Raw genomic sequence first — 15986 nt, 5'->3', positions numbered from 1 at the left:
GGAGAAGCTCCCCTTTCTCCTTTACACCAAAGTAGGCAGCAAAAGGAATGCCCAGTCGGGTGGGAGGGACCTACCTGCTGGACCTCTTCCAGCCCACAGTCACCCTTTCCCCTGTCGATGCAATAAAGCCCTGTGACACCAGCAGCCGTTCTTTAGAACTGGATTCTCTAACCTTCAGGTTGTGTATTATGGGCAGTGTGGTCATCTTCAATTATTGCTTGTTTTCCATCATTTTTATTTTATTAATAAAATATCTGTATTTACTCCCAATATCACAATAAAATAAATTATTCAATCCTAATCATTCACAGAAAAATTTTTTCCCTTTGAAAACGCTGAGGAATGGCCATGGGTTGGTGGCACACGCCTTTAATCCCAGCACTCGGGAGGCAGAAGGCAGGTGGATCTCTGTGATTTCGAGGCCAACCTGGTCTACAAGAGGACAGGCCCCAAAGCTACAGAGAAACCTTGTCTTGAAAAACAAAAACAAACAAACCCAAAAAATAAAGTATTGGTCTTCAAGGTGTTATTGGGCTCCCGGGTTTGTGGGAGGTTTCTAAGTGGCTGTGGATTTAGAGATGTGGAGGAGTGGAGACACGGGAGTGGGACACATTACTCAATTTCGTGGTGATTGAGAAGTGGTGTCTAGGATGGAGATGATGCGGCTCTCTTCCCCAGGGCTCTGATTACTCCATCTCCTAACTTCGTACCAGCTATTTGGGAAGCAATTCTCTGCTCACCCAGGCTTCCTGGGAAAGCTGTGTACTTAGAGGGCAGGGAGAGTACAGCAGGGTCCTGGGAAAGTGAAGGAGTGACCAGTCCTCTAGTTCAGGGGGGAGAGGATGGAAAAGGGTGGATGACGTGGTTGTTGCTGGTCTGGGAGATTCAGTACGTCTTGGCTGAGATCTTTTGGCTGGTGGAAAAACCTGGCTTGATGTGGCCCCAGGGAAGCGAGTTGCAGGAGGCGGAGACTGTTCTGCTGGGAAGTGGAGCAGAGCAGAGGTTTTTTTCTTTGGGAATTTTTAACTCTATTTGAGCCACGTACTTGACACCAACACCACCTCAAGCCATTTTTTTTTTAAATTAAGAAACTGTTCACTTCGCATTTTGCACCAACCTGTGTCTCTATTTGTGGAAAACTAGTCACCAGTCCCCATCTGGCAACAGGCTGTGGGGGGTCACCGGAGGTAACGCTCTAGAAGGAGGCAGAGTTGAGGGAGGGATGGAAATAGTTTAGTCACAGGGTTTATTGTGTAGTACCAATGTTTTCTTTTTACTAAAACTCTTCCCATCCAACATCTTTCCTCTAAAGCTCTTACAGATCGCCCTCCCCTCCAAATCCATACACCCGCCGGCACCGCTCACGCACCCATCCACTACCAGTTCCCAGAGGTGCCACGCAGCTGACTGGGAAAGGAAAGGGGAGAGGGCTCCTCCGGGAGGGGAGACGCCAAAAGAGTGGCGTTTCTCAGGGATTTAACCTCCTACCCTCGGTTACATGACGCCACCCCTCCCTCAGAAGACTGGATCTGCTCCTCCATTTTTGTTCTGGGGCAGAGAGGCAGGGGCTCCCTGGCAGGAGGGGTCAAAGGAAACGGTAACTATCACCCGCCGAGGGGAGAGGGTGCTGTCCTCCCTCCTCTCGCTCAGCCTGCACCCCGGCATCCCCTTCCACCCTCTCGGGGTCTTCCCCCGCCCCTTGTTGCTAAGGCCCGGACCGTCATCCCAGCAACAGCCTCAGTCATGTGACCCGCAATGGCGGCGCTGACGGGAGGTAGGTGAGCCCGGCGCCCCCACACCCACCGCGTGCCCCCCAAGCCCGGCCCGCAGCCGCACAAGCCCCCCGCTTCCCTCCGCCCCCTCCTCCGCCTTCGACCCCCCGGGCGCGCGCGGCGCCGGGAGCGGGCGGTGCCGGGGCTGGGCCCATCGTCCTGCCGGCACCTCCAGCCCCGGCCTCCATTCGGGGGTTCGGAGGGCCGCAGTCGGGTGGACACACGCCCTCACCCAGCGCGGGGACTCGGGGCTTCCTCGAGTAGGAATGCGGGAGTCGGTTTCGGGTTGGATGGGTCTGGGGGCAGGCCTGGGGGGAGAAGGGCGGGGGTGCCTCGGTGGACACCCCCAGGGGACCCTTGCCCTTCCTCGCCGTCCCTGCTGGAGGCCGCTGTCTGGCAGGAGAGACGGGTCTCGTGTCCGGCCTGGTTTGCCCCAGAGGAAGGCTAGACCAGACTGAACTGTGGCCCCGCCTCCCTGTGCTGTGCCAGCAGGGCTTTTGGAGCTAGGACACCTAGATCCTGGGTCCTCTCTGCTGGGGTGGGGGCATTTCACCGTGCACAACCATGCGGGCTGGGATTCTGGCGTTTCCTCTTAAGGGCCTTAGGATGGAGGCACAAACGGACAGCGGCTTCTTCTTTGGATGAGTCAAGGAATTGAGGTCACGTTAATGGCCCCTCTTCCTAATTGAGCTGCACTTTGTGTTGTGGGAACAGCCCGGAGCTGAATGTGACAGGACTCGGGGAAGCGTGGGGTCCCTCTAGCTGAGCTCCTGCTTGAGACCCGCCCCTCCTAAATGCAGACCCAAGAGCTGACAACAGCACTGGGTTTAAAGGTGACAGTGAGAACTTGTTATTGCAGGGACCGCTATCACTTTGCTGGCATCGCTAACAGACTTCGGCTCTCAAGGAAAGGTCCCCGTCAACAACAGGGACTTGAATTATTTGAGAATGCAGAGTAAAGAAATGAGCCGAGGAGCGTAGGAAATATTTCTGTCAGTGTAATCTGAGGGAGGAGGCAACTACGACCTTCATCCCGAGGGCTATTATCTGCACCTAGACTATGTCTCTCTCTGCACTGGGGGAAAAAGGAGTTAACCTGCTGAAGTCCCCTGAGTGATTCTGAGTGGCTCGGCATGGCCTTCTGCAGGGAGGCGAGGACACAGAAGTGTTTTGTTTCTGGGTTGACTGAGGAAATACTATCATTAAGTCTTTACCTTCCTGGTCCCCAGCTCTGGTCAGCTGAAAGTGGAAGTGGAGAAACTTCTGCCACCATCTTCCATGGTCCTTTCAGGTACCTGCACCCCAAGAGAACCTCAGTTTGTGTTCCTCCCATGTTCCAAGGAATCCCATGCCTTGGAGCCCTACTCCAGGTTCTTGCCTGTTTCAAGGGCTCCTGAGTGGGGGCCTGTGGGGGTCAGAGACATGGTTTCTTCCTTTTCTTTCTCATCCTCTAGGCCACACAATCTCCAAGTAGCAGGGAAAAGGAGTGTGCCTGCATGCCAATTCTAAGCTCTTCCGGATCAAAGTGAGCAGAAAGGGAGGGTGGGAAGTCTCCCTCCCTGTTTGAAGAGCTGAGGGGGAAGGGGAAGGGACAGGTTGTTTGCGGGCAGGGGAGAAGTGAAAGGAGCAAGCAAGGTTGGTGCTTGGCTTAGATAATGCTGGGGAAAGGCTTGTCCCCCAGCAGGTGCTGGGACTATGGGAGAGTAGGGGAGGTAGAACACCAGTTTGCAGGAGGTGTTGGGGGTTGCCTTTGAGGAAAGCAGGAGGTAATGTGGGGTTTGGGAGGAGCCTGAAGTAAGAGGCACTTATATGTGTCATGTGGGGACTCCCCACTCTGAGTCCCTTTCACCCTGGGGGCAGTGTCGTTCGTCCTGTCCAGAATGGCAGCCTGTGGAGGCACCTGCAAGAACAAAGTGACTGTCTCCAAGCCTGTGTGGGACTTCCTGAGCAAGGAGACCCCAGCCCGGCTGGCCCGGCTTCGGGAGGAGCACCGAGTGTCCATCCTCATAGATGGCGAAACTTCTGACATCTACGTGCTCCAGCTTTCCCCACAGGGTCCTCCCCCAGCCCCTCCCAATGGGCTCTACCTGGCCCGGAAGGCTCTCAAGGGGCTACTGAAAGAGGCTGAGAAAGAGCTCAAGAAAGCTCAGAGGCAGGGGGAGCTCATGGGCTGCCTGGCTTTGGGGGGTGGTGGGGAGCACCCTGAGCTGCACCGCCCAGGTCCACCTCCTCTTCGAGCAGCCCCACTCCTGCCCCCAGGAGCAAGAGGGCTCCCCCCTCCTCCTCCTCCCCTGCCCCCTCCACTTCCTCCTCGTCTCCGGGAGGAGGCTGAAGAACAGGAAAGCACCTGCCCCATCTGCCTGGGGGAGATCCAGAATGCCAAGACATTGGAGAAGTGCCGACACTCTTTCTGTGAGGGCTGCATCACGCGGGCCCTGCAGGTGAAAAAAGCCTGCCCCATGTGTGGCCGATTCTATGGGCAGCTGGTGGGCAACCAGCCCCAGAATGGGCGGATGCTGGTCTCCAAGGATGCCACCCTCCTGCTACCCAGCTATGAGAAGTACGGCACCATTGTCATCCAGTATGTCTTCCCGCCCGGTGTCCAGGGGGTAAGAAGAAATAGGTGATGTGGGAAGTAGGTTGTTAGACATGGCGAACTCTTGCTATCCCCCAGCATGCCTTAGGAATTGGTGCTCTGGAGCTGGGGAGGGGGTGTCTCCTTGAGGGCCAGCTTTTTTATCATCATGACCCAAAGGCACATGTAAAACTTAAGTATGAGGGCTAGAGTGTAGCTCAGTCTAGCATATGGGGAACCCTGAGTTCAATCCCTGCCCCTAACAAAACCAAATCAAACAAGGAAATAAAACAAAACCCTGAAAACCAGGTATGACAGAAAGGCTTGAACACTTGTAACCTGACTTGTGAGGATATGACCCATAGTCTTGACCGAGGGAACGTCTCTGGAGTTGGTGACCCAGGTACAGGCGGGCACAACAGGAAGGGGACCTGGCCATCCTAATAGCTGGGGTGCTACTGTGTTCTGAATTATGAGACAATAAAAGCTTGGTGACAGTTGAAGGTAAATGTCTTCCTGCTGGCCAGAGTCGTGTACAGCTGGTTCACAGAGGGACGGAGACTCTGAAAGGAAGAAACAGAAGTGGAGACATGAGGCAGTGGCAGAAGCATTAGTATTTTAGGTAGAGGAGGAAGGAATGGCAAAAGATAAATTTTTTTGTCACATTTTTGTTGCGTTATCTGGAAAGTAATTTCTGTCACTTCTGAGAGTCCATTTGCTCCTGAATTGAGACCTGAGGGATTAATATTAAGAATCATGTCCAGAAACAGGCTTCCTGGCCAGGCCCCAAAGCCATCCTTGCCTGGTACCCAGGCCTTTGAGATCCCCCCCGCCAGCTGCTTTTCACCCACTCTGCCTCCCTTCCTCTCAGGCTGAACACCCGAACCCAGGAGTTCGGTATCCTGGTACCACACGGGTGGCCTACCTCCCGGACTGCCCCGAGGGCAACAAGGTGCTGACCCTGTTCCGAAAGGCGTTTGACCAGCGTCTCACCTTCACTATCGGGACATCCATGACTACAGGGAGACCCAATGTCATCACTTGGAACGACATCCACCACAAGACCAGCTGCACAGGGGGACCCCAGCTGTGCGACTCCTCCTCATTTCCCTCCCCCTGCCTCCTCCCCTTCTTTCCATTTCTACTTTGGGGAGTTCTCTATCCTCTCTTCTGGGAGTCTCCTAACTGGAGAAGACTACCCACCACTTCCTCATGTGTTCAGTTTACCAAACAAAACAAAAACAAAACAAAACACAACCCCCCCCCCCCCCCCCCCCCCCCCCCCCCCCGGCAGACTCTAGCTTACCTTGGTTCTGGAGAAGTGGGGACGGGTCTGAATTTGGCCTCTACTGAGTCTCTCGAAATGAGGGTGGGTAGTAATGAGCTAGTCCAAACAGCTAACTCTGACCCTCGTTTTTCTTTGCCCAGGTTTGGGTATCCGGACCCCACCTACCTGACCAGGGTGCAAGAGGAACTGAGAGCCAAGGGTATCACAGATGACTGAAGGACATCCCCCTTGCCAAGGCCCCTGCCGTCCTCTTCACTAGGATCCAACGGAAGCCTCTCTTCTCCTCTCTCTCTGCCCCTACACACCCACGAGGGGATTTGTCTGACTGGGGTGGGAGTTCATTGGGGAAAGGGACAGCCCCTTCCCCTGCCCCCCATTGGCCGAGTGCTTCTGTGCCCTTTGAGCCACTCCCCTCTGGCAGAGGCTGGTTTCCAAGGCTCCCCTCCCTGCACTCCGTGTACATACTCTATGCCCCTGCTCCTCCAGTGTCCTAGGCTTCTCCTGGTATGTACTGTGCTCCAGTGACTAAGCTGAGAAAGGACCTGGGTAGGGAGGTCTCTTGAGCTCCAGCCCCTCAATACCGTACTGTTTCATTGGACTGATATTAGCTGCCTCCCCCAGCCAGCTGTGTGTTAAGATAACAGTAGTCCTACCTTAACGGATCCTTTCTCTCCTGTGTCTGTCTCTGTCAGTCTGCCTTTCCCTCGCTCTTCCCTGCCCCTATAAGGAGCCTCCTCACCCTGTTCTGGAATTGCTGCCAGACTGTAGCTTTTAATTTAATAAAAATAAAGTAAAATATGCAACTCTATGCCACACCCGTTCTCTGCTCCTTGGACAGGATAGGGGTGGGGAGCAGGACCTACTGAGGAAGAGATGAGGGGAATGGGGAATCCTTGCGAGCCCACACAGTCCCTTTATCTCCGGGGACCCTGGAGAACAGGATGGAGCTAGTGCTGGGCGCTGCAATAACCCTGCAAAGCCCTAGGCCGCACTTCGATGGATGGAATCGGGACTAAGAGGGGTTTGTTTGTTGTTCAACTCCGTTTGTGGAGAAAGGAACATCCCTACCCCTTTTGCGAAGTTTGGCTGCGGTGGGAGCGGGGGCGGAGCCGGGCAGGGGGGCGGATTCGGCAGTAGCAACTCCCCGGACGCGCGCAGGCCTCAGAGCCCCCCAGCTTCCGTAGCCCCTCGGCCCTGAAACCTGAAGCAGGGTAGGGGTCCAGCATGAAGCCCCCGGACCGCCCCACCCCTGGCCGCACTGACCGGATACTGGGGGTCATGGGGGGCATGCTGCGCGCATGCGCCGTACCCGGGCAGGAGGGGGTAAGAAGGAGGGACCGCGGGTGGGGGGGGTCTTTAGGGGACTTTAGGAGAATTGCACTCAACGACTCAGTTTACCCGCATACAAAAGTTGTATGGAGCAGTCGCAGGGATCCATAAGTTCGGTTATAAAGGCCATAGGCCAGGTTCATGTTGAACCTTTCAGAATAATGTGCTGTTTGACAGGAGGGAGAGGGGAAGGGGGAGGTCAAGGCAGCCTAGGAGGGGGTTCCTTACAGTGACTCTGTCCCTGCAGCCCCCGAAGAGAGATTCCTTAGGGCCTGGGAGTACCAAGACAGAGAGTGATTGTACCGAGGAGGATCAAAGAGGGGAGCGCGAACCTGAGGTCCGCGCCTGGGCTTTGCAGCCGGGTAAGAAGCTGGGCTTGGGTGGGGCACAGTTTGCCCTCCTGCGCAAAGTGGTGACTTCAAATAGATGCTGTTCATATTAACATAAAGGTCTGTACCTAATGTGCATGGGACCATTTAATCGCAGACACCACGCTTCTCTTCGCCTTCTAGCCCGATGTGTGTCCTCACTTCGGCGGGTCCCAAGCCCCCGAAGGCGGAGTGGAGTGTCCCCGCGCCCCACCCCTGGCCCTCGGCCAGCTCAGGCGCCTGGACTTCGCCTTAATTGGTGATTAGTTTTAGCTTGGAGTTCTGGGGCCTGGAGGAAAAGAAGGGTCGGGGGAGAGGGCGGCACCTGGCTTGTGTTCCTCACAAAGTGTTCCCCAAACACGCATGCCCTGCGTGGGGCGGGGGGAGACAGCCAGAACCCCAGAACGTTTCACACAAGCCAAGGCCCCATCTAGTGAATCCTTCATCTCAGAGGCCAAAGGGAGACCGAGGCAGACCCCACCTCCAGGCTTCTCGCCTAACCCAGCGCCCCGCAGTCGCAGCTGGGGTGCCAGAGGGAGCAGGATCGCGGGCGGGCGGGGAAGCCCAGGCAGGGAGGAGGGGTGGAGGTCTCGGGACGTGGAGTGGGAGCTCAGTGGTGCCTGGGGGAGGGGGCTGGGGGAGCGCGGGGGAGGCGGAGCTGGGCCCAGAGGCCCCTCCCCGCGGCTGCACCGCGGCCCGGCCTGTTATTCCGCTCGCCGCTCTGCCCGGACCCGCGCACCTCCAGTGGCTCCGGGAGTCGGCCCCCGCACCACCCCGCCCGGGCCTAGAGCCACCTCTAAGCCGGGGCCGGAGACGGAGCTGGAGCTGCTGTCGCATCCCGGCCGGGCCTCCCCCACTGTCCCTCCCTCTGGCTGGACATCTGGACCCTGGGCCCCGCACCGCCCGGGTTCCGGAAACCCTCCCCGCCCAACTCAGCGGCCCAGCCCCGCACGGCCCTCCCTCCAGACTCCCCTGCCCCGACTTCCGTCTACTCCTGGACCCCCGCTTCCCATCCCTTTCCTCCCCCCCTCCCCAAGCCTGGCCCCCGGTGGGAGGGAGGGGGGTGTGCGCCCTGCGCCGTCCCCGCCCCGCCCCCCGTGATTCCCCCTGCATGGCCGGCCCGGGTGGGGGGTGCGGGGGGGCCCGGGCGCCATGCGGGGGGGTCACAAAGGGGGTCGCTGTGCCTGTCCCCGTGTGATTCGAAAAGTGCTGGCAAAATGCGGCTGCTGCTTCGCCCGGGGGGGACGTGGTGAGTGCGAGGTCTTGGGGGGTAGCGTTGAGTTGGGGGGGTGACTTGAGCTGGGGTTTGGGGCATCTGCTTGCTCCGGCCCTAGGGATTTAGGGATGGAACCTGTACGTGTGTTTTCCAGGAAAGTGATTTAACAGAGACTATCTAAGGCCCTTTCTACTCGGTTTCTACTCATTCAAGTTGAGGAAGGGTCCGAGGACTCATCTCTTTCCTATAATCAGCAGGCTAGGAGGAAAACATTCTCTCACGGTCTTCTTAGGTCCAGAAACAAGTATTTACCCTCAAATCACTTGGCTGAAAAGTCCGCAGAAAAGAGAGCAGAGGAATGACGAACTGGGGGTGGGTGGGTAACTGTAAGCTTTATAAGAACTCGGGCTGCAGCTCTTCGCAGTTGTTGGCCAAAGATAACCCTGCTGTGCTATCCTCTCTGCCCCCTCTGTTGCTAATCACTTCAGTTGGAGGAGGAGGGGCCTGGGGGTGGCAGACAGCTGAGCTCTTTTGTCCTCACCCCTCTCTGGGAGAATGGTCTGTACCTATTGGAAGGGGGAGTGTTGTAGGAAAGCAGATGGCTACCCCCCAGTCTACAGTATCTGCCCAGATGGCTGCCCCCACCCCCATATCTGTGCTCTGCTCAGGGTATGGGGACCTCCACATGGAAGTGGGGGAGTACAGGCCCTGAAGCCTGTCCTTCCACCCCAGCCTGCCTTGCAAAGATTTCTCTCCTGGCCAATTCAAATGAGGGTTGGCAAAAGAGGGGACCCTGGAAGGCAGGGTCTGAACACCACAGAGGTCAGTCTGGAAGTTCCCCTGGCACCTTAAGTCTGGAGCTGGGGCGATGTCCATCAGCTGCTGTCTTTTTCCTCCCACTAGAATCCTATTCCATTGCGGGTAGTGAGGGGAGCAGATCAGCATCCGCTGCCTCAGGTCTAGCTGCCCCATCTGGCCCCAGCTCTGGCCTCAGCTCTCACCCCTGTTCTCCGGTCCCCCCTGGGCCAGTAAGTGGCCTGAGGAAATGGTTGGATCATTCCAAACATTGTCTCAGTGTGGAAACTGAGGCAGACAGTGGTCAGACGGGACAATATGAGGTGAGCAGGGAGTGCCACGGAAGCAGGGCGATCAAGAACGACCCTGGGAAAGAGGGCAGCAGGTTGGGGTCACTGGGGAGCCCGCCTACTCTTCATGACCTCAGGAACTCTGTCTGGCCTTAGAACTGGATGCTGGAACCAACGCTAGCCACAGGAGAAGGGTTGCCAGAGCTAACCTTGTTGACTACGTTGTTGGAGGGTCCTGGGGACAAGACACAGGTATGAAGAAATAGAATGGGGCACTGGGTATGCACCTGTTCAGGGCCAACGTCAGCTACATTCAAGTTCCGGGCCCTCCTGGGCTACTTGAGATCATGTTTCAAAGCCAATCAAACAACAGCTGGAGACGTGGCTCAGTGGTTAAGCACACTACTCTTCCTGAAGACCCAAGTTTAGGGCCTAGCACCCACGTGACTCACAAGGACCTGTATCTCCAAACCCAAAGGAAACAGCACCCTCTTCTGGTCTCTGTGGGTACCAGCACACAGTGATACCCCCAAAACCTATATAATAATAATAATAATAATAATAATAATAATAATAATAATAATATCATCTTAAGCCAGGTATGGTAACCCATACCTTTAATCCCAGCTCTCAAGAGGCAGAAGCCGGTGGATCTCTGTAGGTTCAAGGCCAACCTGGTTTATATAGTGAGTTCCAGGACAGCCAGAGCTACTTAGAGAGACCCTGTCTTGAAACACAAATCTTTAGAATAAAAAACAAAAAAACCCAACGAATGAATATAGATCTGAGAAGGCTCTCCTCACTGAGAAAGTATTCCTTTTTGCCCTGGGATGCCTTTGCCTTCCAGGCACCTGAAGAGGGGACTTTGTCTCAAGCCCCCCAGAATGAGGAAGAACAGAAGAGGGTAGCCCTGGAAAGGAGTATGTAAGTCCACAACACGCTCCAGTTGCTGACTGCCCATACAGCCCTCACATTTACAGCCCTCGGAGGGTGGCTGTGGTGATGAAGGCTCATTTAGTCTAAGAAGAACTGGCTACACTAAGAAGGTCTCCATTCTTAAGTGACGGCATCCTCGTATTGCCTTGTACCCCCTAGGTTTGTCCTGAGCGAGCTGGTAGAAACAGAAAAAATGTATGTGGATGACTTGGGACAGATTGTAGAGGTAGTTCTCTCTTCTCCTTCCCAGCCACGGCCCACTTGCTCTTTCCCTCTGTCTGGGGCTATTTTCAAGAGATGGTACTCCTCTGTACCACCTTCCTGGCACCCTGTATTTCTGGACTTTGTGTTAGGGCCACCCGGAGCCGAGGTCACGTGCTCATAGTACCATCTCATCCTTCCTACAGGGTTACATGGCTACCATGGCTACTCAGGGGGTCCCGGAGAGTCTCCGAGGTCGTGACAGGATTGTGTTTGGAAACATTCAGCAGATCTATGAGTGGCACCGAGAGTAAGTGCTGGAGCCCTGAGCCAGGTGCTGGGGAAGGGCCCTCATCTGGTAATCTCTCCGTCCTAGATTCTGTATCAGAACCATGGGTCCACTGGGACTCAAGGAGCCTTTGGAGTTCTGTAGGGGGCGTGACCAGGGCTTGTAACTGGAGATCTGGGATGTGTAAGGAGGCAGAGGGGTTCGAGGAGGATTTGATGTGTGGCTCGTCTCCCAACTCTTCCAGCTATTTCCTGCAGGAGCTGCAGCAGTGTCTGAAAGATCCTGATTGGCTGGCTCAGCTGTTCATCAAACATGTGAGGCTGGGCCCTAGTAGGGAAAGGGCTTGTGATGGGTCTGGGCTCAGTGGAGATGTGGCCTCTTTTGTTATCACTTACTCTGCTTTCTTCAACGTTATCCCTGTTAGGAGCGCCGGCTGCATATGTATGTGGTCTACTGTCAGAATAAGCCCAAGTCGGAGCATGTGGTGTCAGAATTTGGGGACAGCTACTTTGAGGTCAGTGGGTGAGGTGTCTTGTGGGGGGAGACACAAAGCATAAAATCAGCACGAACAGGCTTTTCAGGCTACATAACTGACCTGTCCTTGTCTCCAGGAGATCAGGCAGCAGCTGGGACACCGTCTGCAGCTCAATGACCTCCTCATTAAACCTGTGCAGCGAATTATGAAATACCAGCTGTTGCTCAAGGTCAGGACCACCCTAGTCCCTGGGGACACAGCCGGCTGGGGAGGACCACCCTAGTCCCTGGGGACACTGCCGGCTGGGCAGGATCACCCTTCTCCCTGGGGACACAGCCGGATGGGCAGGACCACCCTTCTCCTTGGAGACACAGCTGGATGGGCACGACCACCCTAGTCCCTGGGGACACTGCTGGCTGGGGCAAGACCACCTTCTCCCTGGGGACATGGCCATCTGGGCAGGACCACCCTTCTCCCTGGGGACACAGCTGGATGGGCAAGACCACCCTAGTCCCTGGGGACACTGCTGGCTGGGCAGGACCACCTTCTCCCTGGGGACACTGCTGGCTGGGCAGGACCACCTTCTCCCTGGGGACATGGCCAGCTGGGCAGGACCACCTTCTCCTTGGGGACACTGTTGTTTGGGCAGGACCACCCTTCTCCCTGGGGACACTGCTGGCTGGGCAGGACCACCTTCTCCCTGGGGACACAGCCAGATGGGCAGGACCAAGGACCACCTTCTCCCTGGGGACACTGCCAACAGGGAAGGACCACCTTCTCCCTGGGGACACGGCCGGCTGGGCAGGACCACCCTTCTCCTTGGGGACAGTCATCTTCGGGGTTCTGGATCCTCTACAGAGTTGTCCCTCGTACCCTGGATGTTCGAAACAAGCGCTTCCGTGGACGTGCTCACAGCCTCCCTAAGTGCCTCCTCTTTATGTCCTAGGATTTTCTGAAGTATTACGGCAGGGCTGGGATGGATACTGAAGAGCTGGAGGTGAGGTTCCCAGGACATCTGCCCACCTTGTCCTCTTGGTCTTGTGGGTACCTCAGTCTCTGGGTGGCTCGGGGATGTCTGGGTTTTAGGGAGAGGCCCCTGGGGTGGTGATGTGTGGAGAGACCTCTTTGCCAGTAATGACGCCGCTCTTCCCCTGTATCCCAGCAAGCTGTGGAGGTCATGTGCTTCGTGCCCAAGCGCTGTGACGACATGATGTCGCTGGGGAGACTGCGGGGATTCGAGGTATGGGAACGGGACTGGAAACCGCAGTTCTTGGGCTCAGGTCTTAGAACTCTGGATCCTTATAAGGAATTAGCTTCTGAGCGGCTCCACCAGGGTTAGTTGGGAGTGTGGGGTGGGGAGGGAGAAGCTGATGCTCTTTTCAAACCCTTCTCAGAGGCCTATGTCCTTTGGTTCCAGGGAAAACTGACGGCTCAGGGGAAGCTCTTGGGCCAGGACACATTTTTGGTGACAGAGCCTGAGTCTGGGGGTCTGCTTTCTTCCCGGGGTCGAGAGAGACGTGTCTTCCTGTTTGAACAAATCGTCATCTTCAGTGAGGCACTGGGAGGAGGCGGTCGAGGTGGCACACAGCCTGGCTATGTGTACAAGAGCAGCATCAAGGTGGGGAGGGCCATCAGGAAGGGAGCAGGCTGGGACGGGGTGAGGGAGGCCTCACCATATCTGACTCTATGGGCTGGTGGGGGGGCCTGCAGAGTCTGAGGACTGTGTCTGTTCACAACTTCAGGTGAGCTGTCTAGGACTGGAGGGCAACCTCCAAGGCAACCCTTGCCGGTTTGCGCTGACCTCTAGGGGGCCAGAAGGTGGGATCCAGCGCTATATTCTGCAGGCTTCAGACCCTGCAGTCAGTCAGGCCTGGATCAAGCAAGTGGCCCAGATCCTGGAAAGCCAGCGTGACTTTCTCAACGGTGAAGCTCCCATCATTCCTTTGCAGTAGGCTCACAAAGCCTTTTGACCTCCGGAACCCCCTTCCCTCCGGGCCAAATCCCAACCCTTGGTTCTTTGTGCCTGGCACTTCTCCCTCCTCCTTCGACCCAGTATCCTCTAAAAAGTCCCAAGCATCTTACATTGGCTGACTTAGGAGGGCAGGCAAATGGGAGGAAGGGAGAAGAAGCAGGGGGCTTAACCCGTCTCTCCTGTAATACATCTCTGTTCTTTGCCTTGCCCAGCCTTGCAGTCACCCATTGAGTACCAGAGACGGGAGAGCCAGACCAACAGCCTGGGGCGGTCAGGAGGGCCTGGGGTAGGGAGCCCTGGGAGGATACGGCCTGGAGACCTGGCCCAGGTCAGCATGCACACACCCATTAATGGCTCCCTCCCTTCCCTGCTGCTTTTGCCCAAAGGGGAGGTGCCCAGAGCACCCTTACCCCTGGATATACAGGTATGAGGAAGAGTTTACTACTAGGGTACAAGGGAGGGCCTTTGTTCCCCCACCATCTCCTTCCTTCTGCCACCTTCCTTTTGTGTGACTTTGCTACTTTCCATTCTTAACTTCTTTACTTTAATTCTGGGGCAAGGGGAGGGTGGCCTGGCTAGGGCTTTACCTGGAAAGAGGGGTGAGGGTAGACTGGTGGCCTCTGTTGATCCTCTGGCTTGACTCTTCCTGCAGGCTCTCAGTGACACCCCCCAGACTCCTTGCCACCCTCCAGCCCTTCCGGCTCTGAGCACCCCTCCCTGCCAGGCCAGGCTGGCAAAGCTGGATGAAGATGAGCTGTAGGTGATGAAGGCCTTGGGCATGGTGCTGATTCAGCCACTGGTTCCTCGAGGAACTGGAGGACAATCCTGGCAATGTGCCAGAGACCTTTCTTCCTGCTGTGTGAGGGATGGGCAAAGCTGGGAGAGCTCAACATGGAGGGGCCTGCCTAGAGCTGCGAGGCCTCTGCTCTGCACAAGGAATGCAGGATCCGTCAGCTGCGCTCCACGCATGCATCCCTCAGAAGGAGGATATGTAGGGGCTTGGAGGGGGGGGCTCGGGCTGGGACCAGATAGAAATGATTGGTTTCGTTGTGATTTTGTTTTCCAGTTTCCTGTGAATAAAAGTTTTGTTACATCGCTAGGCTGCGGTCTTGGTGGTGGGGTGACAGAGAGGCTGCAGTGGGAACGGATTGGTGAAGTACCCTTAGTCTGTAAGAAGGGCAGAGCCAGGACCCTCAGTCCCAGCACGCGGAGGCAGAGGCAGGCAGATCTCTGTGAGTTCAAGGCCAGCCTGGTCTACAGAGTGAGACCCTGTCTCAAACACACAAATAATGAAACAAGAGGATAGAAGGTCAGAAGAGCCTCTGTCCTTGTCTCCCACCTGCAATTAGTTACAGCATCTCCCAGTCCACACCTGGGGCTTAGGGAAAACTCTGAAGTTATTCTCTCCTTTATTTGGTCCTTCTGGGTTCTGGATTTATTCTTTCGTTCAAACTCTACCAGAAGGCTCACTTCCTACTCCCCTCCCCCAACATCTAAATACTAGTATATAAAATATCCAGAGTAAAAATAAATAAATAATAGATGATAGATAGATAGATAGATAGATAGATAGATAGATAGATAAATTGTTTAGGGTACCTTTGTCTGAGGCTTCCATGTCCTACCGAAGACTGGGAAGGTGGAGAGGATTGGGAGTCTCCTTCTCCCTCTTTGGGGGAAGGGGGAAGGAATGTCCACACTGAATAGAAATGGAGTCTTTAAGCCCAGCGCTAAGAGTGGAGTGCTGAAGAGGTCTTCACCCCTCCCAACTCCTGGCACAGCCTCTGGGACAGAGACAGCCAAGGGTACAGAGACCCAGATGGCTTCTGGGTCCCTATGTATCTGTGTCCACTGTGTCCACCGGTCCCCTGGGCTCAGTCACGTGAGCCGGGGCTTCCTCAGCAGACAATAGATTGCTGGGGTGGGAGGGTGTGGAGATGCTGGAACCTCCCCATGGGTCCCAGGCCCCTTTGGCTGACAATGAGGGGAGGGATCTATAAGGGGGGGACAGGACGTGAGGCCCAGATAAGATTTCTGGGGAACAATAGGAGGAATTGAAGAGGAGAGGCCCACCCTCTCTGTACCCCACCCTGGGCTTTGGGGTCAGGGACTCGGGGGAGTCAGACTGATGGGGGACGCTGAAATGTCTTTGAATCGAGGAGGGATGACAGAAAACAGCAGGAATTTGGGGCTCAGAACTTTTGTGTCTCTTCATGCACAGGGGTGCATGGCCCCTTTGTGCTCCTGGGACAGCCAGGCCCACCAGTGCCAGCTGCAATGGCGCAGTCAAAGCAGCTGGGGACAGCCATGCCAGCAGCAAATGCCATGCCCTTAATTTAAACATGTACTGTGGAATGCCTGCTTTGACAATAAACCTGGATGTAAGGAACGGTATCTCAGGGCTTTGCTGCACCTAAGAGACAACATAAATATTTCTTACTGGTTCATTATTTCCCCTAAACCAGGTCCAGCCACCCTAG

General features: G+C 55.8%; 2 protein-coding genes and 1 long non-coding RNA gene across 8 annotated transcripts; 2 read left to right on the top strand and 1 right to left on the bottom strand.

Annotated features, from left to right (window-relative positions):
* Positions 1-224: 224 nt before the first annotated feature.
* LOC121456572 lies at positions 225-2412 on the bottom strand. The gene is made up of 3 exons (XR_005975649.1): positions 2005-2412; positions 1118-1195; positions 225-976 (listed from the first exon to the last, which is right to left on the bottom strand). It is a non-coding gene; the product is annotated as an uncharacterized LOC121456572 (long non-coding RNA).
* On the top strand, positions 1327-6443 carry Dtx3 (deltex E3 ubiquitin ligase 3). 3 transcript variants are annotated; one of them, XM_041664821.1, is made up of 6 exons: positions 1327-1774; positions 3002-3063; positions 3227-3297; positions 3652-4381; positions 5219-5436; positions 5776-6443. In XM_041664821.1, exons 3-6 carry the CDS (start codon positions 3269-3271, stop codon positions 5849-5851), a joined length of 1053 nt encoding a protein of 350 aa, XP_041520755.1. In that variant the 5' UTR covers positions 1327-1774; positions 3002-3063; positions 3227-3268; the 3' UTR covers positions 5852-6443. The 3 variants fall into 3 exon arrangements, with proteins under 3 accessions (XP_041520755.1, XP_041520774.1, XP_041520765.1); XM_041664840.1 differs by having other exon boundaries at positions 1329-1774; positions 3633-4381; XM_041664831.1 differs by lacking the exon at positions 1327-1774 and adding an exon at positions 2014-2032.
* A 369-nt stretch (positions 6444-6812) lies between these two features.
* On the top strand, positions 6813-14600 carry Arhgef25 (Rho guanine nucleotide exchange factor 25). Of its 4 annotated transcripts, none has more exons than XM_041674878.1 (16): positions 6813-6958; positions 7212-7326; positions 9452-9666; positions 9790-9885; positions 10481-10557; positions 10729-10795; positions 10977-11080; positions 11304-11373; positions 11484-11573; positions 11671-11763; positions 12481-12531; positions 12697-12774; positions 12952-13152; positions 13379-13457; positions 13719-13930; positions 14159-14600. In XM_041674878.1, the coding sequence occupies exons 1-16, from the start codon at positions 6860-6862 to the stop codon at positions 14264-14266; spliced, it is 1755 nt and encodes a 584-aa protein (XP_041530812.1). In that variant the 5' UTR covers positions 6813-6859; the 3' UTR covers positions 14267-14600. The 4 variants fall into 4 exon arrangements, with proteins under 4 accessions (XP_041530812.1, XP_041530806.1, XP_041530803.1 ...); XM_041674872.1 differs by having other exon boundaries at positions 6815-6958; positions 13277-13457; positions 13719-13834; XM_041674869.1 differs by having other exon boundaries at positions 6819-6958; positions 13277-13457.
* The last annotated feature ends 1386 nt before the right edge of the window (positions 14601-15986 follow it).

Source organism: Microtus oregoni, unplaced genomic scaffold (genome assembly GCF_018167655.1).
Source record: "Microtus oregoni isolate MIOR12 unplaced genomic scaffold, Mior012 000001F_ref0000356, whole genome shotgun sequence".
In the NCBI taxonomy this organism is placed as follows: domain Eukaryota; kingdom Metazoa; phylum Chordata; class Mammalia; order Rodentia; family Cricetidae; genus Microtus; species Microtus oregoni.
The sequence above is the reverse complement of the archived record's forward strand: the minus strand, read 5'-3'. Positions and strand labels throughout refer to the sequence as shown.